General features: G+C 48.1%; 2 protein-coding genes across 3 annotated transcripts in view; one reads left to right on the plus strand and one right to left on the minus strand.

Moving 5' to 3' along the window:
- The first annotated feature begins 66 nt into the window (after positions 1–66).
- On the plus strand, positions 67–12,450 carry VAMP7 (vesicle-associated membrane protein 7). 2 transcript variants are annotated; one of them, XM_009070950.1, is made up of 7 exons: positions 67–212; positions 2,628–2,685; positions 4,408–4,545; positions 8,342–8,432; positions 8,738–8,805; positions 10,537–10,629; positions 12,175–12,450. In XM_009070950.1, exons 1-7 carry the CDS (start codon positions 67–69, stop codon positions 12,241–12,243), a joined length of 663 nt encoding a protein of 220 aa, XP_009069198.1. In that variant the 3' UTR covers positions 12,244–12,450. The 2 variants fall into 2 exon arrangements, with proteins under 2 accessions (XP_009069198.1, XP_009069200.1); XM_009070952.1 differs by lacking the exon at positions 2,628–2,685 and having other exon boundaries at positions 67–147.
- A 3,962-nt stretch (positions 12,451–16,412) lies between these two features.
- The window catches only part of LOC103798675 (SLAIN motif-containing protein-like), a gene marked incomplete at its 5' end in the record, with an annotated part of 22,242 nt that continues 11,928 nt past the window's right edge, over positions 16,413–26,726 (minus strand). Inside the window, 7 exon segments of the mRNA XM_009070953.1 lie at positions 16,413–16,479; positions 17,537–17,793; positions 17,796–17,857; positions 17,988–18,125; positions 19,395–19,712; positions 21,335–21,475; positions 25,135–25,287. Of these exon segments, the coding sequence (XP_009069201.1) occupies positions 16,413–16,479; positions 17,537–17,793; positions 17,796–17,857; positions 17,988–18,125; positions 19,395–19,712; positions 21,335–21,475; positions 25,135–25,287 (1,136 nt within the window).

Below are 26,726 nucleotides of genomic sequence, written 5' to 3' on the forward strand. Positions count from 1 at the left end.
GAGTCTCCTGTGTCGAAGGACCAGAGTTAATCTTGCAGTGTTTGTCTTTCCAGGCACTGGGAGGCCATGGCTATCCTGTTTGCTGTCGTGGCAAGGGGCACCACCATCCTGGCCAAACATGCCTGGTGTGGAGGAAACTTCCTGGAGGTGACAGAGCAGATCCTGGCGAAAATCCCATCCGAGAACAACAAACTGACCTATTCCCATGGAAAGTGAGTAACACCTCTCCTCTGGGTCTGGGAGGAAACCAGTGAGCATGTACAGGGCAGGAATAAACAGAGCGTGTTTGGAGTTTTTTTCTGTAATTGTGTGGTTTTTCTGTCCCAATTCCCATTTGGATGTGTATTGGCTGAGGGAGTGTGCATTCAGCTCAGCAGCTACTTTTTTTTGCCCAGAACTTTGCAGCATAACAGGATTTGAGTTTGGCTCAAGCAGCAAGGACCAAGGCAATTGATCCCAAATCAAGGTTTCTATTTTTATGCCACTCCAAAGTGAGCCGGAGGGTGCTCAGCTGTGGAATCTTTAGAGTTTGGCTTATGGAATCCTTCACTGGCTTTTCTGAGGCTTCAGCATGGCTTTAGGTAAAACTGTTTCCCTTTGTGGGTCGCTTGTGGATCCTGTGTGCTTTCAGGATGGTCGTGTGGAGTCACCTGAGCTGCCACAAATCCACTCTGTGCAACACAAAGACTTTTCCCAAGATTTTTGCAGACCTCTGAGCAGTCCTTCAACAGTGTTGGGATTAGATGTTACATTGCCTGGGTCTTACTGTACATGTGAAGTAGGTGAGTTAATGTGCTGGTGAGCAGCCTAAAACAGCTCTGGAAAAAGCAAATATAGGGTTGTTGGACTCCAGCTCTTTTTTTAACATTGGCAGCATGGCTGATACTCTCTGTTCCCCAAGCGGTGGTGTTGGAGCTGTTCTGGCTGCCTGAGGATTCCAAAGATGAGAATTGGAGTAGTCTTCCCACACCCTTCCCTGGTGTGGGAGGAGAAATCTGTCTGCTCTGTGGTCTGTCCTACCTTGGATGCTGAAGGATTTTTTTTCTGGCACCCTTCCCTGGCGTGGGAGGAAAAATCTGTCTGCTCTGTGGTCTGTCCTGCCTTGGATGCTGAAGGATTTTTTTTCTGCTGTAGTTCTAAGGATTCAGTTATTTCCTCTGAGTGAAGGGAACTAACTTTGCCTTGAGTGCTGTTCCATTAACTAAAAAGTTGAGTTTTAGGAGTGCTGTGGTGCATTTTACAGATAACTGGGCAGAACATTAAAGCTGTGAAGATGAATGAGCACAAGGAGTTATTGTTCCTCCTGTCTGTCGTGTTTCAGGGATCCTCTGCCTTGCCAGGGTCCCAGACTGTAGGCTAGAAAATTCCCTGGTATCTGTGTAAAATAGTTTTTCCTTTTCTGAAACAGGAAAAAACTGGAGTTTCTTTGAACTTCTGAAACTCATGTAATGAGTTCTTTTTGTTTTTAACAAGAACTTCTGTGTCTTTTCTACAATCTCCAAGGGAAACCATCCCTGTGGCATCAGGAGTTCTTGGGGTTATTCTGTTGCTGCTAAGATTCTTCTGAGTCTCTGGGGAGCCTACAAGGTAGTCCCAGAGAAGCTTCACCTCTCTCCTGCCAGAAGAGCTGTGGTAATGGAAGGATTTTTAAATTTTTTTCATGGGAACAGAACTTCAGCGCAGTAAACTCTACTTCTAGGCCATTCCTAAAGCTTATTTTGGTGTTGTCTTAATTCCGTAATACAACAGCTGAGTGTGAAAGCTCCTGAACTGTGCCCTTGGAGCAGGACAAGGCATTAACTTGCTTTATTCTGAGGTTTGTGAGAGGCTCCAAATGGTTCCTGGGGAAACTTTTGGGAATACACAAGTGTCAAAGTGAAAGGATACACGGATTTTTTAATTAGGGAAAACACAGAGTATTCATGTGGTCCATTTCAGTGGTGACTGCAGTGATACCTTTGTGGTCATCTCAGTTAGGTGCTGCTCTTGTCACATGTGATAGTTCCTGGATGTTTGTGTGCACTTTGATTAGGATTAGACATAAGTCTTACCCCTGGGGATCTCTCAAGACTTTGTGTTTCCAAGAACGTGGAACAGAAGTTTTTTGGTAACTAAATGTCCACCCAAGTTGCTTTTAAGCCTGGAAGTTGTGAAATACATGAGGGCAGTGGGGGACCACCACAGTGAGGAGGTCCTCACCACAGTGAGGACCACCACGTGTAGGTGGTCTCTAGTTCAGTGTAACTCATCAGAATGGAAACACTGAGAATTGCAGAATAGAATCCCAGAATGGTTTGGGTTGGAAGGGACCTTAAAGATTGTCGACTTCCAACCCCCTGACATGGGCAGGGACACCGTCCACTAGCCCAGGTTATTCGAAGCCCTGTCCAATCTGCCTTCCAGGGATGGTGCAGCCACAGCTTCTCTGGGCAACCTGTGCCAGTGCCTCACCACCCTCACTTACCTGAACATTTGGCTAAGATATGTCATGTCAGTTCCTGTAGAGTACCTGGAATTTGCTCTTTTCCAGCCCCTGAATGTCCTGCAGGCAGGAGTATCTTCTGGAAAATGAGTCCTGTGGCAGCTTCAAATGATCTTTTTCTCCTCTTTTTTTTTTGTCTTTGCAGTTACCTGTTCCATTACATCTGCCAGGACAGGATCATATACCTCTGCATCACAGATGATGTGAGTACTTTGATTACAGCTATTGCATGGTGAGGTCCTTTGCAAGTTTGGGGTTTCTTGTATCTGTATGTCAGTTATTAGTGGGTGCTGATCTGAGGTGCCTTTTCCCCATGGGAGCTACTGCTTGTGTTCTCATTCACATCAGTGACAGCTTTGAAATATAAGCCTGGAAATCAAATCATAGGGTCCTGAAAGGGTTTGGGTTGGAAGGGGTCTTAAAAATCATCTAGTTTCCCCCCCTGCCATGGGCAGGGACAGCTCCCGCTGCATATGAATTGTTAGCTTTGAGATGAAGTTCTAGTTTTTACTAGTTTCTCTGTTAGCCCCAGTGCAGTGGGCTGGTGATGTAGAGGCCATTTCAGTTGTCAGTGGAATATACTGATGCTCCTCAATCCTTCATATGCTAAAGTAAAAGGTTTTCACTGCAGAAAGGTGCCAGGCACAGAGTTAGAACTGTGGCTATCCAGTTGGGACTGCAGTCTGACTGCTTCCAACCTCAGTCCAACCCCAGAGTGTCCCACACTGACCTGCCTGTGTCTCTCTCCAACTACCTCCATGCCCTGTGCATGTCAGTATTCACAGAATCAGTTAGGTTGGAAGGGACCACAGTGGGTCATCTGGTCCAGCCTATTCGAGCAGGGCCACCCTAGAGCACATGGCTCAGGATTGCACCCAGACGGTTCTTGAATACCTCCAGTGAGAGAGAATCCACAACCTCTCTGGGCAACCTGTTCCAGTGCTCAGTAGCTCACACAGTAAAGTTCTTCCTCATATTGAGGTGGAACTTCCCATGCACCAGTTTTTGCCTGTTACCTCTTGTTTTATTGGTTTCCACAAGTGAGAAGAGTCTGATCCATCATATTGGCACTTCCCATTCATGCACTTGTATATATTAATGAGGTACCTCTCAGTCATCTCTTCTTGAGACTGAATAGGCCCAGTTCCCTCAGCCTTTCCTCATGAATGAGGTGCTCCAGTCCCCTAATCATCTTTGTTGCCCTCTGCTGGACCTGCTCCAGGAGCTCCATGTCCCTCTTGTACTGAGGAGCTGAAAATTGGACACAGTACTCCAGATGTGGTCTCAAGAGGGCTGAGTAGAGAGGCAGGATCACCTCCCTTGACCTGCTGGCAGTACTTTATTAATGCATCCCAGAATTCCATTGACCTTCTTAGCCACAAGGTCACACTGTTGACTCATGGACAGCTTGTTGTCCACCAGGTTCTCTGCAGGGCTGCTCTCCAGCAGGTCAGTGCCCAACCTGTCCTGGTGCTTGGAGCTGTTCCTCCCCAGGTGCAGGACCTGCACTTGTCCTTGTTGAATCTCAGTTGGTTCTTCTCTGCCCATCTCCCCAACCTGTTGAGCTCCCTTTGAAAGACAGCACAGCTCTCTGAGGTATCAGCTACTCCTCCTAGTCTTGTATCATCAGCAAACTTGCTGAGCAGGCACTCTGTCCCTTTGTCAAAGTCATTGATGAATAAGCTGAACAAAACAGTATAGAACCATGGGGGACATCACTAGGGACAGGTCTTGAACTAGACTCTGTGCCACTGATCACAGCTCTCGGATCTGTCGCTCAGCCAGTTCTCAATCCACTCATTCAACCCCCACTTCTTAAGTTTTCCAGTGTGGGACACAGTGTCGAAAGCCTTGCTGAAGTCAAGGTAGACAGTGTTCACTGCTGATGTGTCCGTTCCTGATGTGCTGTGCTCTGTCCCTTCCAGGACTTTGAACGATCCAGAGCCTTCACCTTCCTGAATGAGATCAAGAAGAGGTTTCAGACCACATATGGCTCGAGGGCCCAGACAGCCCTTCCCTATGCCATGAACAGTGAGTTCTCCAGTGTCTTAGCTGCACAGCTGGTGAGATTCTTTACTTTACTTACTGAGATTCTTTACTTCTTTAGCCAAACTTCTTCCCAGGAATTGCCCTTGTGTTTTCTCCCTGGGAACTGAATGGAAAGGGGGAGGTGGCTGTACTCAAGCTTATCCTGTGGCTGGGTTGCTTCACAATTAAGGGTGAAAATGGGTTAACAGTGATGGATTAACTCTCCCAGGTACCTGCACTGGAGCTAGAGCTTAATGGTAACATTGGAAATGTCCAGCCTGGTTCCCATTCCCCTCCAATGCAAGGGGATGTTGCTGTCACTGACAGCAGGACAAACGTGGTACTCCTGTTCTGTTCAGCTACAGAACTTGGGTGTCTGACTGCCTCCTACTTCCCTTCCTTTCTGTTCCTGGCATTTCCAGTGGCTGCTGGAGCATGACAGGGTGTTTGCTTGTGGCACTGTGCTTGTCAGGAAGAAAGAAATCTGGGCTTGGATCACAGTCAAGCACAGAACTGTGGTAGATCTCCAGCTTGCAATGAGACTCCATGGATTTTAATTCCCAAAATGGGTAGGAGGAGCAGAAGGAAGGAGGTTCAAGAGCAGGATAAATGACTCATGAAAGGTCCCTGAGTTAAGATTTGCTTTGGATCCTTGCAGACCCAAAAAGAGGAGTGTGAGGGGATTGCACAAGTGAGGAGAAGATCTTTTTCACCCTCAACTTGCCCTTCCCAGCTGATGTTGAGGACAATGCTGGATTCCAAGTCCAGGCACTGTGGTGTCTGCAAGATGAGTTTGCTCTACTGGGATAGTTCCAGTCTGGATTCTGCACAGGCAGAACACTGTCAATCTCTTTTGAAAGAAATTCCCAGTTTCAGAAGACTATTCTAGCTACTCTGGGTCTGTTCTTGGACTCCTGAAGGGAAAGGTTGGGCTGGAATCTGCTTCCCTCTTGGAGTGCAGAGGAGTTCTGTGCTGATTTTGCTTACCACAGGGCTTTGGCAGAGCCTTGATGTCCAGCCTGTGGTCACGAGAGCTGTTTGTCTGCTGTGAATCTGTGTATCTGAGGTGTGCAGAGCCCACAGCTGCCAGGAGAGATCTGAAATCATTGTGTTGCTTTATCTGTTTTATTCCTAGCAGCATTTGGATGAGCTTCTGAAGGATTTCAGTGCACAGCAGTGTTTGCATCTCCCTTCAAGAACCTTTCACAGAGCACATAATTAACTTTTCTTGACTTGCTGTGTAACCTGGGCCTGCACACACCCTGCTCTGCTGCTGTGGGGCTTTTCATGGGGGAGAGGAGGACAAAAAGCAGAGAGCAGTTGTTCTGGGTGTGGGGTTGGGCTGCTGTTAAAACATGAGCTGTTAATGTAGAGGGAATGATGCTGTTCCTGCTTCTCCCCAGGGTTTGGGCTGCAGTGCTGCACTCCCAGCACCTGAGGGGAGGACAGGCCTGCTGCTAGAGGGAACGTCAAGTTACATGAGTGAAGTCAGATGGAAGATAGAGAAGGAATAAATAACTGCCTGGTGACTTGGACGATCAATAGTCTTACTAGTGAACAAACCCTCAGGCTGCAGGAAGGTCTGTGAGGAAAGGGCTTGTATCTCCACTCTTAAGAGACTTTAATTGACTGCAGACAACTTGAAAACCTGAATAGTGTCTGTTTGAGGTTGTTTGTTGGGTTGTTTTGGGGTTTTTTTTGAGGTATCTCTTGAATTAAAGACCAGATGTCCTTGGAATATTGGCTTTCAGGGCTTGAACACACTTTGTAGCTAGGGCAGCTACACTGGTGCTGAGCACATGGGGTAGGAGATTCTCAGTGCTCTTCTGTAGCTGGTAAGCACATTAGTGCTGCTGCTGTTCTCCATGGCAGGTGTGTCTCTTTTCCTGCTTATGTGTGGGAAGTGACAGGTTTGGTGATGTTCCAGGTGCAGGAGGAGGAGCCCTTTGCTGGGGATGTCTGAGCAAAGCTCTGGCCTCTAAGTGTAGAAATTTTGGAACACTCACAGCTGTACTAGTGTGTTGAGGTGAAGGGTGAGGCAGGACCCTGAGGGAGGGGAAGGTGGAGGATTTGCACCTGCACTGTTGCTGCCTGAAGTTTGTCCTGGAATTTGGGACAGGAGCCATGTGTTGGTGCCCACAGTGACTGGTGAAGGTGGTTTGGATCACAGAGGATTGCACATAGCTCATTTCAGGAGCTGTTCTTTGGCTTACACAGTAGAGAGAGAGCAAGGAATAACAGTGCCAGTGCATAATAAATGAGATTAACTTCCACTGTGTGATAGAACTGAGTTTTCCCTCTCCATGAGGCTTTGATATGTGGGGACTGAAACTACATGAAGTGCTGATGCATCAGTTTGTGAGCTGTTCAGGGCCAGAATAAGCTTAATGAATTTCCTTATCAGAAGAGCCAGGAGGTCCTCAGAGCCATGGTGCTGACATTCCTCTGAAAATTCAGCCTTTCCATATCTTAAAGCATGGGAGGAGCTGCCTGCCTTAGCTTTTGCATATTGATGGCAATCCAGGCATCACCTAAGAGGAGTTAAGTGATGACAGAGGTCTTCCCTCCCAGTGCTGTCCAAGGTGAGAGCCTGACTGACATTACCTGTAGGGCAGGAGCAGGGATGCTATCCAGGTGATTCCTGGCACTAGTGTGAGGTTTAGGGGGAGGCAGAAATCACACTCCAGCGCAAGTGCAGCACACAGATAATCCTGGGAAGAGAGGCTACACTCCCAGTAAAACCAGTAACCAGCTCTGATGGTGTGCCAGTCTGCACCTTCTCCCAAACATCTGTCCACTGAGGAGAAGGTTCAGAGGAGTTGTTGGATTTGGTGCTATAACCAGCAGTTATGGCCTGACCACGTGGATGGTGTCAGTGTTAGACTCTTGCTCCATGTGCTGTCAGCTATGGATGCAAATTGAACTCTGATCCAGGATAAAACTGGAGGTTGAGCAGCAATGTGGGTGAACCTCGAGCGGAGCAGTCGTGATGGGAACAGTGACTTAAAATCCATCCAGGAATAGCAGAACTTGGGTACCTGATGCTGACTTCAGTCTTCCTCCTTGGATTCTGCAAACACTGTGAGGTTCCTTTTACCCTGGGTGTTGGCTAGTGCTGCTCTCACCCACTCCCTAAGTGCACCAAAGGTCACTATGAGCCCAGAACCTGGACAAACAGTCTGAGGGAAGTCCCTGTCACTTCTGAAGGGACTTAAGGGGGAGGAATGACAGATGTAATGCTCAGGTTAGCAACACTAGATGAACTGGATAGCAGCAAAACTGTCAGCAAGTGCCAGACCTTAGAGTGGAGATGACATGGGAGATCCTCCTGGGTGGCTCCAGAACCTGGACTGGCTCCTGGCTGCTCATTTCCTATCAGAAGGGCAATCAGACTACTCAAACTGGCCACCTTCAACATCTGGTGTGGCATTCCAGTCCACAGGCATTCCTCGTCTTTGCTGGAACTGCCTCTGAGGCTCACCTGCGGAGATGGCTCCATGCTGCTCTGCTTATGGAATTGCTGAAATCCCTTCACGTGTTCTGGAGAGATGTAGAAAAAGTCATCAAAGCGTGTTGCCTTCACAAATAGTTTAGAAATGATATGTGGGACCACAGTGAACAATATCACACAGATTCCTGTCTTACCTGTCCTTCCTTGCTGCCAGTTGCTTCAACTTTCAAAGGAAGTTGTTACTTCTGGGTCCTCTGGAAGTTGCAGGCACTGACTTGGTTCCTTGAGCTCCTGCTGTCACTGTTGGGTTGTTGAGCTCCTGCTGTTACTGACTGTTGGTTTGCTGAGGTCCTGCTGTCACTGACTGTTCTTTGTTGCAGAAGTACCACTCTGAGAGCAAAGGCCCTGACCAAGTGGCAGAGACACAGGCCCAGATTGATGAGCTCAAAGGAATCATGGTCCGGAACATAGGTACCTGCTTCCCTTGGGAAATGCTCTCTGTAGCTTTATTTTGTGTCAGACTCTGGTTCGGGTTTCTGACAAGTCTGACCATTCAAAATAGAAGGTTAGATCTGGAATTGACCAAACTTTAGTCCCATAACAGCTTGTCTGGTATGAGGCTATTTCTGAAGTCCCTGACAATCCTGGAAAGGCTGAGAACTGCTTAATGCCTAATAAACTGCAGCCAAGAGCTCCTGGCTTGGAGTTGGGTGTTGGAAGCAGCTTTTTGCACTGGTATTCTACCATCAAATCTGGATTTTTGCCTCTTTCTGCAGATCTTGTGGCACAAAGAGGAGAGAAGCTGGAGCTGCTAATTGATAAAACAGAGAATCTTGTGGATTCGGTGAGTCTGGAGGAAAACTTGGGAATGGGGAAATAGTATTCCTGCATCAGCTGTGCTCCACAGGGAGCAGGGGAGGTGGAGACCAGAGTCCAGAGACAGTTATACAGACACACAAGTATCTAGACCTGCAGGTAACCCTTCCTTGTGTTACACATGGGTTGTGTCTTACCCCTCCCCTCCTTAAAGCTGTTTCCCAGCTGCATCCCAGTCTGGGAAAGAACCAGCTCACACCTGCTCCTCTGTGCCACAACCAGCCACAGGCTGACACTCTGCCAGCACCAGCTGAGGCGGTTGTTGTCTTCATCTCTTGTGCCCAAGGTGGGGAAAACCCACACTTTTCCAGGATTGATAGGAAAGATACAATCAGAATTGAATCTTCTCTTGCAGCCCAGTGTGAAGTCAGCTTGATGCAGGTAGACTGAAAAATGTGAATCTGTGGAGCTGTTGTGATACACCAACAGGGAAAGTGTAGCTGATTTAAGAACAGCTGAGTTGTTCCACATAAATACCCTGTAAAAGTCTCTGGAGCTTCATGGAGTGTTTCTAAGTGAGAGAAGACTAAAAAACCCCTGAAATTTAACATAATTCTAAAGCACTGTGTTATCTAGTAAAGTGCTGTGCACTCTGGGAATCCCTAGCCCTGGCTCAGCATCTTCCTCTGCAGCATCCTGGCTTGGTGCCCAGTTCCTGTGGCAGCCAACCCTCCAAAGCCAGTCCTCAGCCTGGGAGAGTGCCAGGATCTCCTGTGTGGGGCTTGTGGGCATCCAAACGTCTCTAGGCTGGCAGAAAGTCTCCATGTTTTGAGGAACCAGTGGAGATGCCTGGAGCTTATCCATCAGGAAAACCTGTCCTCCAGCTCCATAGTTTAAACCTTGCCACATCCTCAGGTGGTGACAGTAGTGTCACCTCAGGTAATGCTTTAGGCAGAGGCACTGGAATTCCTTCAGCAATTAGGCTGAAAGTGCTCCTGCGGGGAGTGCTGGTTCTGTGAAACCAAACAGGACATGAAGGGATGGGAAACACTTCCAGTGTCCTACAGTCCTGTGGTGAGTGTCCTAGGAGATCCAGGGTGAAGTTCTCCAGCTTGGGAATGGGCTCTAAGTCAGAAGTACAGTTCACAGGATGCAGTTCCTGCCTGGTGCAGCCCCATCGAAGGGTGGTTTGTGGGAAAAGCTTGGGAATGCCCAGTGGAGGGAGCTGCTGGGCTGGCTGCTTCCAGGTACTACCTCTCCTGAGCTGTGCAGGGAAAGGGTGTGGAAACAGCTGCACTGACCCAGCCTGGTAGGGATTTGGGGTCATTTGGAGACCAAACCCTATTCGGAATGAGTGGAGTTGAAGGATACAGAGAGGAGACTTGGAATGGGACAACTATAAGCTTTCCATAACAGGTTGCCCAGAGCAGCTGTGGCTGCCCCATTCCTGGAAGTGTTCCAGGCCAGGCTGGATGGGGCTTGGAGCAACCTGAGCTAGTGGAAAGTGTCCCTGGAATTATCTCCTAAGATGACTGTGGACTGACTTGTACACGTTATCTTTCCCCTGGAGTGGTGTGGGAGAGTTTTCTCTTGATGCCTGTTTAGTCTTAACAGGAGTTAAATGGTTCTGGAGTAGAAAACTGCTGTGGTTTGGGTTATTAGAGGGGTAGTGGTTAGGAAAAGCATGTGCCTCTTCATGGAGTTTCCTGGGATACAGCTTCCTTCAGGAATTAATTCCTTGTTTTCCTTCCTCTTCCAGTCAGTCACTTTCAAAACAACCAGCAGGAACCTTGCTCGAGCCATGTGTATGAAGAACCTCAAGCTCACCATTGTCATCATCATCGTGTCCCTTGTAAGTGTGGAGCACAGGAACCTACAGCTCCTCCATCAGGCTGAACCTCTAGGAAACACCAACCCCATGTTCCTGTCCTTCGACCCTCATGCTGAGCTCTGCCTCAAAGGTGTTGGCTGTAAAACAAGGGGTTTGATGATCTTGTGTGAGGAAAGGGTGAAGGAGCTGGAACATAAATCTTATGAGGAATGGCTGAGGGAGCTGGGGGTGCTCAGCCTGGAGAAAAGGAGGCTCAAGGGGACCTTCTTGCTCCCTACAACTCCCTAACAGGAGGTGGTGGTGAGGTGGGGGGCGGGCTCTGCTCCCAGGGAACTGTGGAAATGGCATTAAATTGCACCAGGGAGGTTCAGGTTGGATATTAGAAAAATGTTCTTTGCTGAAAGAGTGGTTAAGCACTGGAAGGGACTGCCCAGGGCAGTGGTGGAGTCACTAGCCCTGGAGGTGTTCAGAAAACAAGTGGATATGGCATTTTGTGATATGGTTTGATGATCACGGTGGGATTTGGTTGAAGGTTAGACTTGATGATCTTTTCCAGCCTTCATGATTCCACAAGAGGAATGTGGAGCACCGTGGCAGTGAGCTGCGTGTGTGCAGCTGAGGTCTGGGTTCATGGCTGCACTGCTCTAGCTGTGGTGGCTTCTTAGGCCTCTTCTTACTTAACTCTGAAGGAGCTGTTTGTGGTGTGGCAGTGCCCCTCCAGCCTGTGTGACCTGCAGGGAGAGCAGTGTGTGGGTGCTGGAGGGGAACTGCAGGTTCAGTGTGTGAAGCACTTTGTCACCACCAAACCTAACTCCGTATGCTCCTGGAGGACATTCTCAGCCTTGTGTTGCTGCAGGGATGTGGGGAGAGGAGAGGGTTGGGCAGGTTCTTTAGGGGCTTGATGAATCACAGAATCCCATACTGCACCAGGCTGGAAGGGACTACAGTCGGTCATCTGGTCCCACCTCCCTGCTGAAGCAGGGTCAGCCCAGAGCACGTGGTACAGGATTGCGTTCAGACAGCTCTGGAATACCTCCAGTGAGGGAGACTTGACACCCACTCTGGGCAATCTGTTCAGTGCTTGGTCACTGCACAGGAAAGTTCTTCCTTATGTCCAGGAGTTTCCTGGCCATCAGTTCGTGCCTGTTGCTTTTTGTCCAATTGCTGGGCACCATGGAGCAGAGCCTGATCCATCGTTTGACAGATACTCCCTGCAGATACTGACAGACAGTGATGAGGTCCCTCTCAGACATCTCTTCTGGAGGCTGAACAGGCCCAGCTCCTTCAGCCTTTCCTTGTAAGAGAGATGCTCTAGTCCTTCCATCATCACAGTCTGTGCTGGACCTGCTCCAGGAGCTTCATGTCTCCTGTCCTGAGCAGCCCAGAACTGGACACAGCACTCCAGATGTGCCTCACCAGGGCTGAGCACAGGGGCAGGATCACCTCCCTGACCTGCTGGCAGTGCTCCTCCTAATGCAACCTGGGGTTTCCAAGTGTGTGTTTTGGCAGTTGTCTGAATGATGAAAATCTGTAATTCCCTCCAGAATTTCTGTTTTCCTTCCCCAGGTCATCATCTACATCATCCTGTCAGCAGCCTGTGGGGGGCTGGCATGGCCCAACTGTGTGCAGAAGTAAGTGGAGGCAGCTGTGCTGGTTGCTCGGAGATGAGTCACAGGAGTGTGAAGAAGCAAAGCTACAGAGTAACTTACCCGTCACTACTGACACCTTCTCATCCCTCCGTCCCTCCAGGACTTCAGACTCTTTGCCTTATCACCCTAAACAGGCCCAGCTGGTTGCTGCTCCTGCAGCTGGGACCTCCAGAGAGGGCTGGTTGATTACTTGAAGGGATTGTTTTGTTCCTTTTTCTGTCCCAGTGACACTCCTCCTGGGTCCAGAGGGTTCTGTGCATGCTGCCCCATGTCCGTGTGGCTTTGCACTTGGCTGGGGAATAGGACTGGCTGCAGCTGTCCTACCCATGAGGATGGAGTCAGAGGGTGGTTCAGGGTGGGCTGAGCCAAACTACCAGGGGAGGGACTAGATGGTTTGAGTTTCCACAGCTCCTGGAGGTGCAGGTGCCTTTCCCTGCACATCTGGCCACATGTGGCTCTGCGTGCTTCAACACATGGAGGTCACAGGTGTGATCCAGGTAGTAACCAAATGAATGCGGTTTGGGCTTTGTGCACTGAGAGGTAGAGGTGCTGCTGCTGTGGGAAATCTCCCTTTTTCTGGAGGTGTTCCTGCAGGTGGTAGGAGGGTGTTGGGTCACCTCAGCTGCCTCTTCATCCTCACTTCTTCCTCATCTCCCCCTTGATTTGTGGCTTAATGGACACAGTAAAGGAGACAGTTGCACATAGTTAAGGTTGCAGTAATGTATCTGCTTTCTCACAGGTTATGTCTCCTGTTGTTCTTTGGAGGGTGGACTAAAATGAACATAATGCTGTCACTAGTCAAGGTGAAATTGGGGCCAATCTGTTGCTCTGGCTTGATAAGGTGTCAGGTAGCTGCTGTTTGTGCTTCTCCTTGAAAGATGTGTGCTAGAACCGGAGGACAGAGAAGGGATGGAGGGTTGGAGTTGATGGATGGTGATTTTCTCTAAGAAAGGCTCTGCCAGAGGGTGTAGTAATGTATCCTCTGAAATACATTCAAACCAAACCCAAGGCTGATAACCAAATGCAGGTCAGGTGTGCTGTGGTGAGTGCTGTGTCTGTCCCAGCTCACACCTGAACCACCAATGAGGCCTGGCTGGCAGAGCTGAAGCCGCTGCTGCCTGGGCCAGGGATGTTGGCACTTCTGTCCTGAAGCCCATCGGCTCCTTTCCCAGAGAAGAAATAAATCCATGGGTGCAGAGGTGACAGCTGTGGAGGTTGGGGAAGGGGAGGCTTCATTTGGGACTGAGCTGGAGCTCATGGCTGGTGCTGTGGGCTCCTGGTGACACAGGCAGGGCAGGGACGTCATACTGCTGCTCCTTCATGTGTTCCACTGACCATGGAGCTACCCAGCAGGTCCTGGATAATGAGTTCTCCTATAAACTTATATCTCCTTTGGATTTGTCTTCTCTGCTGGGCTGAAATTTCACCAAGGGTGATGGGATCTTGCTATCCAGAAGGTGTCAGTGGCCACTGGCACCTGCTTGTTTTTATGTAAATGGAATGTAAAGCTTAGAGAAAGCCCTTCGCCCTCAGCTCCTGCAGCCCCAGCTGTGCATGTTTTAGGGATTGTGGTGTTACTGTGTTCATTTCAATAATGTCTTATGTAAAAATAATTTTTAAAGAAAATCCTTCCTTTCCTTTTAAAGGATGCACTGAGGCATTAGTGTAAAAACAGTTAACTTGATTTCAATAAAATTCCTGTACAGAAAGCAGAGTTCCTTAGTTTTGTGGGAGTCTTTCACCTGCTGTGGGAATGCTCAGTGCTGATACACGTTAGGGTTTGGAAGCAGTTCCTGCATTGGGATGAGGGAGTTGGATTTCCTCCTAACTTGCAGGAGCTGTTAAGAGTTGTTGTCATCTCAGTTTGAGGCAAAGCTACATTTTAATGGTATCAGCCAGGGCTGAACATGATAGTGAACGTTGGAATCTGAAGGGAAAGCACTTGGCATGGGAACAGCATCAAAAAAGGAAAGGATCAAACTTCAGTTTCATATCATTGGTGTCATGGTTCTTATACAGCTGGGCTTTGTGCTCAGTGTTTGCTCCTGAGACAGGACAGCCATTCCCCAGTACGTGGCAGCAACAGATTGTATTTTAAATGCCCATGAATCCAAGCAGAATCCAACCTCAATACCTTTGTACTCCACCCAAAATGTGTACCCAGGTCTGTATCTCCGCAGGCTGCAGAGATCCACAGGAACAATCTGTCCTGCCTGCTAGGCTTTAACTAGAATATAACCTACTATTACACATTTTACGCTCTGAGGCAGTTTTTTGCACTTTACCTAGTGTTAAGTATCCATGAAATAGCAGCAGCTGTCAGGCAACCACAGAGAACTGAAGTGCCTGGAAAATGCCAGCATGCTCCCACCTTTGGGGTACAGAGCACAGGAGAGACAACAGGAGAACCCTCAAATACTACAGAAATCAAACAGAAGTGTTGCTGGTCTGTTACCTTTCAGTGCAATGGGAAGATCCATGTGACCTTGTTCCAGCTTTTCCACCAGGTAGAAGAATTCGAAATTAACCTTTTCCATAAAGGAAAAGCCTGAACAGGGCAGTGCTGGGAACCTGCTGAGCTCTGTCTGAGGCAGGGAGAAGCTATGTGTGTAACAACAGTTGTGTCTGACACTGGCCCAGGTGGAAGGGAGGGGATTGGAGTCAGAGAGTGAGCAGCAGCTCCAGTTGAGGCTCACGTGCCACTTCTCTCCTGTAACAGTGCTCAGCGGCTGGCAGTGACAGTCCTGTGCTGGCACTGTCCTAGGTGAGGTGACTTGGTGCTGCAGGAACATGCTTGGGCCAGTCACACATCACTGTGGTAGCTCCTGTCTCTTCCTCCTTCATCTCTGGATCCCAACAAGAGATCTCCGCAGTGAAGGGTCCTGCAGAGCTTCCCAGGGGTGAGTGTTGCTTCCTGGCTTTGGTTCTGCTTAGGCCACATGTGGATGTTCTAGAAATGACACAAACTGAGTGCTGTTATAGGTTTTCCTTCACACACCCCATTCTCCTGAACTCCAAGGAATTAAAGGTCAAATCTCACCACTTGCATCCCTGTTTATTAACCATGCTGAGCTCCAGGAGGGCCCAACCTGTCAGGAAAAGCCTCATTCCTGGCACAAAAGTCAATCCAAGTCAGGCTCACAGTTGGAATAAAGTAGATCTATTTCAGCACCATAACATTTTATTAAACTACACTATCAAAGTCACATTGATGGCAGGGAGAACATTGCTATCAGTGCATATTTCCTGGACTAAGACTGTACTCATAGCAACCAGCACTTACTGAGGGAAAGGACACTGGACCAGAATCCTTAAGAGACAGTAGAAAACTTCTACAAAAGTCAGGGCAGTTGAGAACCAGCTGAGAGATCAAACAATTGAAGACAAAGCTGTCAGGAAGGGTTGTTTTTTAAAAGTTTGCTCTTAATTGGTGTTGAACTTGCTCAGCTGAGGTAAGAAGGTGCTGCTAACCAGCAGTTTGTAACTGGTGGCCCTGTCCCTGCCTGCTCACACCCCACACAAATATTGTGTACTGCTCCTTGGCTCATTATCTGTGCTGGCACCTGGATACAACAGCTCAAAAGTGTTCTACAGTTATAAAAACCTGCTGCAGCTCTAGACCAAACAATAAAAAGTAGCAGAAATACATTCTATACAGAAATTAAAAAAAACAAAACCCAAAACAAAAAAAAAAAAAAACAAAACCAAAATAAACCAAACCCTGTTGAGTTTCAGACAAGTACATCAGGTTGGATTTAAAAAGTCTTAATTCTAACACCTATGTCACTATTTCTAGTCTCCCCAAGCTCTGCCACCCCACAGCACCGGCTCAGAGCTGCTTCCTGGCACAGAAGACACCCCCAGCCTCCCCCAGGTCTGTGACAGACCTTCCTGAGGGCTGCAGCAGGGGTGGAGATGAAATAAGGCTATTTTCAGTCTTCCTGGGAAGACTCATGGTGCAGTTGTGTGTTGAAGCCGTTGTGTGTCTCACCACACCAGCTTGGGCTCTTGGCAGTGCAGGAGGTGAGGATGGTTTGTGTTGGAGAGCAGAGGAATATGTACAACAGTCTGCAGTGAGATGGGGCTTGAGGTTCCTTTTCCAGTAAGGTGATGCCCAGCCAGCTGGGGCTCTGCTCCACAAGGTGTGTTGGAGTGTCAGTAGCACCCATCCTTCCAGGAGTCATCCTCAGGGGCCTGAGGGGTCTGTGCTGACTGAAGGAACCTGGTTGGAGACAAAAAAACAGGTCACAGCTCCAAGGGCCAAAGCTCTAGTGACCTGTGATGGACACAAGTTTGAGGGGGTTTTTCCAACATCTGCCTGCCACGGGTGAGCTGCTGCAGTCACACCCCAGGCACTAGCAGCACCAAGTTCAAGCACCTGGAAAACTTGTTTTATCATTTCTCAGCAGATCAGAAAGCTGCACCGCTAGATTTGTCTGCATTTTTGTCTACTTCTTTCCATAACTTGATGGCTTAAAATAAGACACTTTATTTTAAATACAATCTCCTATCTGCCTCCCCAACACATAGTGGTCTGTCTCATGTACCTTGTGTGCTCCCAGGGCAGGAAGGACACTAGAGCACTGACTCCAAGTAAAACACATCAAAGGCAGGAACAGGATGGTTGCACAAGGCTTGGGGTATTAAGGAAAGGACAAGTTAAAACTTCCCCCTCCTACAGGAAAGCTGTGACTGAATTCTCCCAGTGACAGGGAAGGAATGTTGATGGCTCTTGCTAGGAAGGAACAGCACTTGGAGGAAGTTGGTTTAGCTGGGCTTTTTTCCCACCTAAGTGTAATTGTTACCCAGAGCAGCTGTGGCTGCCCCATCCCTGGGAGTGTTCCAGGCCAGGCTGGACAGGGCTTGGAGCAACCTGGTCTAGTGGAAGGTGTCCCTGCTCATGGCAGGGGAGTGGAACAAGATGAGCTTTAACCCAACCCAAATCATTCCAGAATTCTATGAAATGCAGGAAGACCAAGTTCTGGAGGAAAGCTGTGGCACTAAAGGACTTGTGTTGTCCCTGAGGAAAGGGCTGTCAGGAGTAACCATATGGGTAGTCCCATTTTGGCAGGTGCATTTACACCAATCAAGTTGCATGTAATAGGCTGCCGATTAGATCAGTGGATCTATAAATCTTTTGGAGCACTTCAGTTCCCAAAAGGTTGAGAGTCAGATGAGAACCACACCCAAAGTCTGGATTCCATGATTAGTAAAGTGTTTCTAGGCTGTGAAGTAAAGGCAGACACTCGAGTCCATGAGGTTTGGAGCCTCCCACTTACCTCCTGGATGGGGGTGTTGCCTTGCCCTTGGGCACCGACATCCCCCCCAGGGCTGTGCGTGCCTTCAGGGGGATGTTCTTGGCCACAGTGACCATGTTGGTGGTTCTGGAAGTGCAACTGCTGCTGGCAGAGCCTGTGTGCAGCGAAGGCGCCTGTGGCTTTCGGCCTCCAGTGACAGGAGCTGTGTAGCTGCAGGGCTTCACTGCCTGCCTGGCTGACAGCAGGGAGGCTGTGCCCGAGCCTGCCTTCACCGGCTGTGCCTCACTGTCAGCGGGGACTGCCCGGCACCGGAGGTGTACCTGAGCTTACTGGGAGTCAGACCTAGGGAACAGAGAAGGAACAATAACTCAGTTGGCAGCAGTATTTGAAGAATACTTCAGGCCTTAAAGGCTGGTTCAAGAGAGAAAAGGGAACAGATTCCAACAGGGTGTGTGGGAGTCATGCCACTGACCCGCTGACCGCTGCTGAGTCCTTGGGATTCGACTGCTTGGCACCTGCAGGTCGGACTCCAAGCTCCGGCTGCTCCTCACGGACTCGAGTGTGCGCAGGCTGCTCCTGGCCAGGTTGGGCATGCTGTGGCGCAGCTCCTCTGAAAGCAAAGCACACTCCCTGTTTGGTGCTGCTGGGGGCCATGGTGAGGATGATGGCTTAGGCTCTCTCTTGAAAAGCTTATGCATTTAGAAGTAGAGGAGTCTGTATCTAGTTCTTAGTTTCCATTAAGTAACAGCTTTGGAAATCACAGGATCACTATGGTTGGAAGAGACCTTCGAGATCACAGTCCCACTGTCACCCCAGCACCACCACCATCATCCCTAAACCATGTCCCCAAGTGCCACATCCAGATGACCCTAGAACACTTCCAAAGACAGTGACTCCATCACCTTTCTGGGCAACTAATTCCAATGACTGAGCACTCTGTCAGGGAATTGTTTCTAATATCTAATCTGAACCTCCCCTTGAGGCACAACTTGAGGTCATCTCCTCTTGTCCCTTCATTCGAGACATAGCACAAGAGACCAACCCCACCTTGCCCCAAACTTCTCTCCAAGAGTTATAGAGAGCGAGGTCCCCCTGAACCTCCTTTTCTCCAGGCTGCGCCCCTCCAGCTCCCTTGGCTACTCCTTGTGCTCCAGACCCTTCCCCAGCTCTGTTCCCTTCTCTGGACATATTCCAGCCCCTCAATGTCCTTTTTGAAGTGAAGAAACCAAAACTGACCCCAGGATTCGAGGTGGCCAGTACAGCAGAACAATCACTTCCCTAGTCTTGCTGGCCACACTATTCTTGACACAGGCCAAGGTGCCATTGGCCTTGCCCACCTGGGCACACACTGGCTCCTATCTAGCTGCTGCTAACCAGCACCCCCAGGTCCCTTCCTGCTGAAAAAATGGAGTGCTGCAGGGGGCCATGTGTGTGTCAGAATTACTTCTATCATAGAACAGAATCATAGAATCATCAGGGTTGGAAGATCTTCAAGTCCAAACATTAACCTGCCACTCCACTGTAAACTCTAAACACTAAGCCATATCTTCCAGCACTAGGTGCAGATGCCTCTTAAACACTTCTAGGGATGGTGACTCCACCATCTCCCTGGGCAATATTCCAGTGCCTGACCAACCTAACAGTGGAAACATTTTTCCTAATATCTAATCTGAATCTGAGTGGCCTATGGCTATTCACTCTAGTCCTCTCTCCCTGCAGGCATGGCAGGAGAGACCAACTCCCACCTCTCTACAACACCCTTTCAGGTAGTTGTAGATAGCCATGAGGTCACCCCTGAGCCTCCTCCTCTTCTTGAGACTGAAGAAACACAACCCCCTCAGCCCTTCCCCACAGGACATACGTTCCATCCCGAACTCACCTTCGCTGTTGGCGTACTTGAGCCTGTCCTGCATGGAGCTCTGCACAGCCCTGCGCGGGGCACGGATCCGCGATGCAGAGGCCCTGCTATAGTCCAGGCTGGAGGAAGGGGACTGGCAGCGAGGGGAGCTGAGGGGGGATGGGGAGTATCTATGGGTGCTGCGGTAGGACAGTGAGCAGTCGCAGTCGTCCTCATCCTCCAGGCTGTAGGTGTCGAACTCCTGGTCGCTGTAGGTCCCACGCCGCAATGAGTGCAAGGACGCGCTGGAGCTGCGCCGCGACACAGAGGCAGAGCTGGAGGCACAGTCCTGACGGAGGCCTGGGGACACAGGGCAACATGGGCAGAGTCAGCACAGGTTAACAGAGACATATTCCTCCCCCAACTACAACTGGAATTCCAAAGCAATGCTTTGATACGGATTCATTTCACCTTGGAGAGTCAAGTTCCGCCTGTCCTTACGTAGGACATTCAGAGCTTATGGAATCCCTAAGCTGGAACAGTGTCACCAGTATCAGTGCTGCTTAATGAGTTACCATTCAGATTGACTTGAATGGCTCCTGATGCCCCACACAACCAGAGATTGTGGACCATACATGGCCCTGAAGCCCTGGTGGGTTAACTACGTATAGAAGTGTAATTATAGGGAGAATGTTTTAGTCCAATTTTAGTCCAATGTAGTCTAGCATTTCCACAGGTGGATACAAACCATTTGTGAGTGCAAACAGCCCTGCCTGGTACTGCCACTCCCGTTATTCACAGCTCCTCCCCAGCCGATGCCTGCATTGAACTCTTCCTGCCTGACAAAACAGAAGCAACTTGAAATAAAAAGCAGGTGTTCCCTTCTATCCTTCACTGGAAACTTTGGAATGTGACAGGATTTCCTCGACTTTTTTTTAAGTTATTGCAAAGCATTAAAAAGCTTAGAAAGGAAAAGGCTGTTATTTGCTTTACTCCCTTTAATACAACTTTTCCTCAGCTGCAATAAAGTGATAGCAAGATCTTCTGGTTTTGCTCTTTTTGGTCTCATATCCCAATTCCTAGGGCACAATTTTTTAAATTTCTAAAGACACAGTACTAAAAGCAAACATTCTCCAAAAGAAAGAGAACTTCATTCTCTGTTTCCTGTAATCAAATTAGTGATTCACTTGCACAGAAACACAGCTCCAACCCCTTTGTTCCACCTTGCTCTTCAATTAGGACCTCAGCCAAATCCCACTGAAGTCAAAACAAACTTCCCCAAAGATTTAATGATTTTTGGGCCCTGAAATTCCCCCACTTTGGGACACAAACAGCTTACGTTTAAGTTAGATTTTCAGAGCTGCCTCCAAGCATTTTGCCAGAGCAAAACTTCAGTTGTAAATTCAGGTGTTTCAGTTTCAGTACAACTGAACTCCTGGGTTTACTCAACAGAGCAGTGAAATGCTACTTATATCTTTTGTGAAATGAATAGCTTGTAAAACTCAGCCCTCTAGACAGCTCCTTGTCTCATGGTGCAGGTAGGCAGCCTGCTCAGACAAAGACAAATGCAGAACCGAAACGATCTGCTGGGTTATTTTTTCACAGCTGGGTCAGTTCCCCCAAGCCATACACAGAGCAGCCACAGCTGCTTGTGTTTGCTCAAGCAAGGGGACAGTGAGACACAGTCACTCACGAAACCTCTGTACTTCACAGACAACCTGAGATGGAGCATTTTCTTTAAAGGGTCCTTACACATTTACCAGAGCTGGGGCTTGGATAACACTTTCAAGAGTGTTATCTGCTTTAAAAGGTGTAATCCTGGGAATGTTGTCCAACTGTCAAGATGGCAGTCTGGGACTCTAGATTTTTCCTCTGCAAATCCCAAACATGATTTTCGTGTTGGGGAAAGGATGAGGAGAAGAACAGTGGGAATCCATCTACAATTCTCCAACTATGACCCAAAGGAGGTGGCTGTCACGTACTCTCCTCCTGAAGGCGTGCCATGACCTGGACATCCGTGAGGTCCTGCAGTTTGTATCCCATGGAGATGGAGTCATCGGAGGTGCTCAGCTCACTGTCCACCGAGGACTGGGAGCTCAGTGCTGAGTGCATGCTCAGGTAACCTGGTGGGCAGAGGGACACCAGTCAGAACCTAACACCAAACCAGAGGGAGCAGCAGAGGAGCCAACCCAGCAGTACATCAGGGCAGTTGTGAGGGTGAGGTGTGGCTGCTAGAAATAATGAACAAGTTAGAAATCACTTGAGAATGCACTGCTCAGTTTTCAGCCTGCAGTTGATAGTATCATAGTATGTTAAGGGATTTGAATGGACCTTAGAGATCATCTAGTCCCAACCACCTGCCCTGGGCAGGGACACCTCCCACCAGACCAGGTTGCTCAAGGTTTTATCCAACCTGGCTGTGAACACTGCCAGGGTTGGGGCAGCCACAGCCTCCCTGGGCAACCTGTGCTAGTGTCTCACCACTCTCACAGGAAAAAAGCTTCTTCCTAATGTCTAATCTACATTTCCCTCTTTCAGTTTGTATCCATTACTCCTTGTCTGGTCCTATCCTACCAAAGAGTCCCTCTCCAGCTTCTCTGGAGCCTCTTTAAATCCTGGCAGGTTGCTCTGAGGTCCCCACACAACCTTCTCTTCTCCAGGCTGAACAGCCTCAACTTTCTCAGCCTGGAGTAGGGAAGATGCTCCAGTCCTCTTCTCAGCTTCGTAGCTTCCTCTAGACTTACTCCAACAGTTCCATGTCCTTCTCATACTGGGGACACCAGAACTGCGTGCAGCCCTCCAGGTAGGTCTCACAAGAGCAGGGTAGAGGGGGAGTTTTCAGGAGGCAGTGTCTGTGTGGAGGGAAAAGCTGTGGAATTCTGCCCAGAAGGTGGCTGAGGGACGTGTGGTGATTTTGAGCTTAGAAATATATTTAAAATACCATTATTTGTGCCTACTTGAGAAAAGGGTGACTATCGCTCAGGAAATTTAGCAGCAGTGTTATACCAACTGCTGCCCTGGGTGTTGGTGAGTAATCAGTGGAGGAACAGGATCCCTGGAATAAAAAGACTGACAGTTTTCAGAGGACAGAACCTCAAAAATCAGCCATGCCCTCTGCTTTTCAAAGCAGAGTTTACACTAAATCACCTCTTCCCATTGCCTGACGTTTATGTGGGTTTTTTCCTCTCATCATAACCAAATTCACTCTTACAGGGAAGGGTTCACACAGCAGGTCATAAAGAACAAACTGGGAAGATCCTCCCACCAGGGAAGTTTTCCCTTTTGAATAAAAAAAAAAAAATCATCATGAAGTGCAAATTTTTCTCTCTTACTGCTTTTAAGTCAAGAAAGTCAGGATTTTCTCTGGCATAAGAGTACTACTGTGTGCTGCTGAAGAATGGAGAGAAGACACTGTGTAACTCTGGAGTTACACTGGTACTTGTCCTTAAGCTGTGGGAGGGCTGTGAGTAGTGCTGTACACACAAGTGTGGGATCACAACTGCCTTGGTTCTCCTCATTCCTGACACTTGGGCTGGCTGCTCCTGCAGGAAGGCTGAGCATCACCCAGCAGCTCACAGGCAAGGGCAGGAGAATCTTGCTACCATCTCATCAGTGGTAGTTATTTGCTCAGGGCAGTATCTGTGAGTGCACACACACCTCCATCTCCTTTCCCATTTCAGAACTCCCACACTGCTTTGTGTTTAAAAAAACCCCCAAAACAATCAAATAAACATTCCCAGGAAATTTTAGAAACACAAAGATTAGTGGATGTAAAGTCTCTCCATGGGAAACGTGCTTGGCTGTGCCACGTGTCCCAGAGCCCAGAACATGCTCCTGGCACAGCCAGCCCTCAAGCTTGGCCACGTGACACCATACACCTTACAGCTATTTCAGGAGAAAGCACATAATTTGTACCTTCATTAACTCCAAGACAAGGTTGCAATTAATACTATGTAGATTTAGACCCACAAGAAGCAAAATTAAACCACAATCTGACCAAGATCAGACGAAGCAAGAGCCTAAGAGCATTTAACAGCACATTCAGCTTAGGAAACAAATCCTGCTCAAGCAGGGACTGAAACAATCACTTAACTAAAATCAGTAAGTAGGCTGGAGCACAGCAGAGACACACCGGGAGTCCCAGTCAGGCTCACAAGGCACCTGGATTGTGTCATTCACCACTAGCTTTCCCTTCAGCTCACACAGCTTTGCCTCCTGTGTTCCCAAAAGACCTGAAGGCAGTGCAGCATCTGAGCAATGCCCAACAATGATGCTAAAATAAACCATTTCTCATCAAAGCATCTAAAAACCACTGCTGAGCAGCCCTTGCCAGCTGGGGGGTAATTCCAGTTGGGAAGGAAAAAGCAGCAGGTTCCCAACATTATTTCTTCAACCAGTGTGGAGGAGCAGCACCTGATGATGTATGGGGGAAACCCAGGCTCGAAATTCAGGTGTAAAACTCATTCCTTACACGGGCATTGACCAAACTGCTTTGTGCCAATTAACCTCAAATTCCTTTTGAACTTTAATCTCATGCTGGCACTTGCACAAGACACAGGGAAGAGCCACCAGAGAAATGAACTCCCATGGATATCCTGCAGAGACAGAGCCTCTTCTGTCCCTGCCTTTCACTGACAACCTCAGCACATCTGCAGAGTGAACAGTCTGGGAGCTGCAAAGACACTTTGGTTTCACACATCAAAAACTGTTTCCCTGTTAAAGGTGCTCAGACACCTGCATTGCCCATCAACCTCTCATTAAAAACAAGGAATTATCTTAGAGGTGTTTCCCTGCAGAGTTTAGCTTGCAAAAATCATCAGTCCTACAGCAACCTTTTGTTTGCAGAACAGAGAGAAGCGTTAATTTCTATTTCCAGCAGATCTCTACCTGTGGAAACATCCGCAGGCAACCCTTTTTCTTTTTTAGGAGGAAAAAAGGTTCATTTAACATCAAGTTTGAAGGCAGAAGCTGTTAAACATGCTTTATGGTTTGAAACATGCATAGGAGGATTCAGCAATTTCCACACAAAACAAACACATTAGGAACACTCGTTTGAGAATAAATTCAAGAGCAAAGCATCTGTACTAGGAAACAGCAAGGACTGCAGCAAGGATGAGAAATGAAGCTCCTGGAAGAGCCTCCATGGCTCCTCAGGCAGCAGTTGCACTGCACAGGGAGGCTGAAGGAGCTTTGTTATCACACCTAAAACACAGGCTGCGAACAAGAATTTTGTAGACATTGCCTCTGCAGTAGGAAATCTTCCTCAAACACAATTAAGGCTGAAGGAAAGCTTTAGTTATTTTGGTTTAGCTGCCCACTTGGCCAATTTAAGGGTTTACCTTGGAGACTTTTATGTCACAGCACAACGCTGCTTTCTGTCATCTACATGAATCAATATTGCCAAAAGAAACTCCCCAAACTCTCAGAGCCGAAAACCGAACACAAGTAACTATCAAGTTAACATCTACAGCTGATAACACTATTCAGAGCAGTATTTTCTTTCCCCAAGAGCTGCTTTCTATTTTAAGTCACTTAAAATTAGTACAGTAAATACAGAGAAAGTTCTATAACCCCAAACCAAGAAACAACTGCAAGATATTTGAATGCAAGGAGGCTTTCTGCCATGTCACAGGTGGAGCCTGAGTGCGTGAGAGAGCACATCACCAGGAGAAAACCCCATAGGTGGATGTGCATCTCTTGACAACTTTGCCCTCTGTCAATTAGTAACCCTCCTTGCATTTCACACACTGCAGGTTTGCACTGCTCTACTGACATGCCATACCTGAGCTGCCACAGGTTAGTAGTGCTTTGTTAGTCGATTTGAGGTGCCCAGGAGAGTTTAGTGCATTGCTACAGGAGGAGCCTGGCTCTGTGTTCAGGTTATGTGCGCTGGGAGATGCCAGGGGGCTGCAATACAGGTTTTTCCATCTACTGGCTAGAAGGAAAAATACAAAAAAGCCATAAAGGTTATCAAATTTTTTTGAAACAAAGAGCAAGATAAAGACCAAGATATAGAGGCATCAAACAAGACAAAATCCTGTCACAGAGGTACTTCAAAGACAATGTTGATGGTGGCAGAGAGATGCAGGAGGCACAGCAGTGTCCCTTGCTCACTCCATTCAACTGGTTTTGTCCCTTCTGAGGAATTCCAAGAGTAACTATTGAAACTTGGCTTTAAAGGAGCCACACATTTGGGCAGTTCCAGTGCTGGGCTGCACAGGTGACTGCTTTCAGCACTATCTGCCACTTGTACACCTATCTTCACTTTAAAGAACTCACATAATGTTGTGTTTACACTGTGTTATTTGGAATTTTTTATGACAGCATTAAACCACACAAACTTTGCCTTTATATGAAAGGAGAGCAAACCAATACCAAAACAAGCATTTGTGAATTACTTATTCAGCACAGACTTGCATATGAGCTCATGCAACAATCAAAAGGAGCCAGAGAGCAAAACTTAGTGCCCTCATAGTACCGGAGGTAGCAATAAGCAGCTACAATGCTGAGGCAATTACTAAGACTCTGGTCTGTATATACTCAAGGGGTTGCCGAATTGCCCACCAAACCCTCACCACTGAGAGCAGTAGCTAAGAAAATAATGAAGATTCACTATATGAATAAGGGTTCTCTTTTAGTTCTCTCCCCAGTATGGGGTCAGAGTGTTTCAGCTAAAAGGAGTGACAGAGTACGACTAACAGCTAATACATTTCAGACAGAAAGCACAGAGGTAATCAAATGGATTCTCATTCGAATTTTTAAGTGCAGATGGTTTACAAAAGCAAGTAAGTTTGTTCTTGAACTACATTCAGTTATCTTGGATCAGGAATTTCAAGGTTAAGCTCCAAAGAAGCCTGAGCACAAACAGTGCCAAACACTGTTAGTATGACAACAACCAAGCCAATCCCAAAACAGTGACCTCAGACTTCAAACCACTCATTACACTGCAATCAGAACTGCTGCATTCCCATGGAGACAAACCCAGACTATTCCAAACCCTCAGACAACAACTTTGGGACCAGATCAGTGCTTGTATTTCCAGCAGTTAAGAACACCCTTCAACTTCAAATCACAAATTCTTCCAGGAACTTCCAACTCCTCAGTGTCCTACCAGGATTCCAGCCCATTTCACACACAAACCTGGAGGACATTAGAAAGGATGAAGGCGTGATATCCAGGGACATTCCAGGAGAGGTACTATAGAGAGGTAGACATAGAATAACCTTCTCAGTTTAGTCCTGAAGTAAACCATTAGGTCATCTGTCCTAACAGCTCTCACATCAGTGAAAGGCCAATATGGGATTGAGCCTTCCATCCTCTGAAATAGACAAGGCACAAAGCTGGGAGCCCAGAGCCCTACCCGTGATGGGGATG

Source organism: Acanthisitta chloris, unplaced genomic scaffold (genome assembly GCF_000695815.1).
Source record: "Acanthisitta chloris isolate BGI_N310 unplaced genomic scaffold, ASM69581v1 scaffold12363, whole genome shotgun sequence".
Classification (NCBI taxonomy): domain Eukaryota; kingdom Metazoa; phylum Chordata; class Aves; order Passeriformes; family Acanthisittidae; genus Acanthisitta; species Acanthisitta chloris.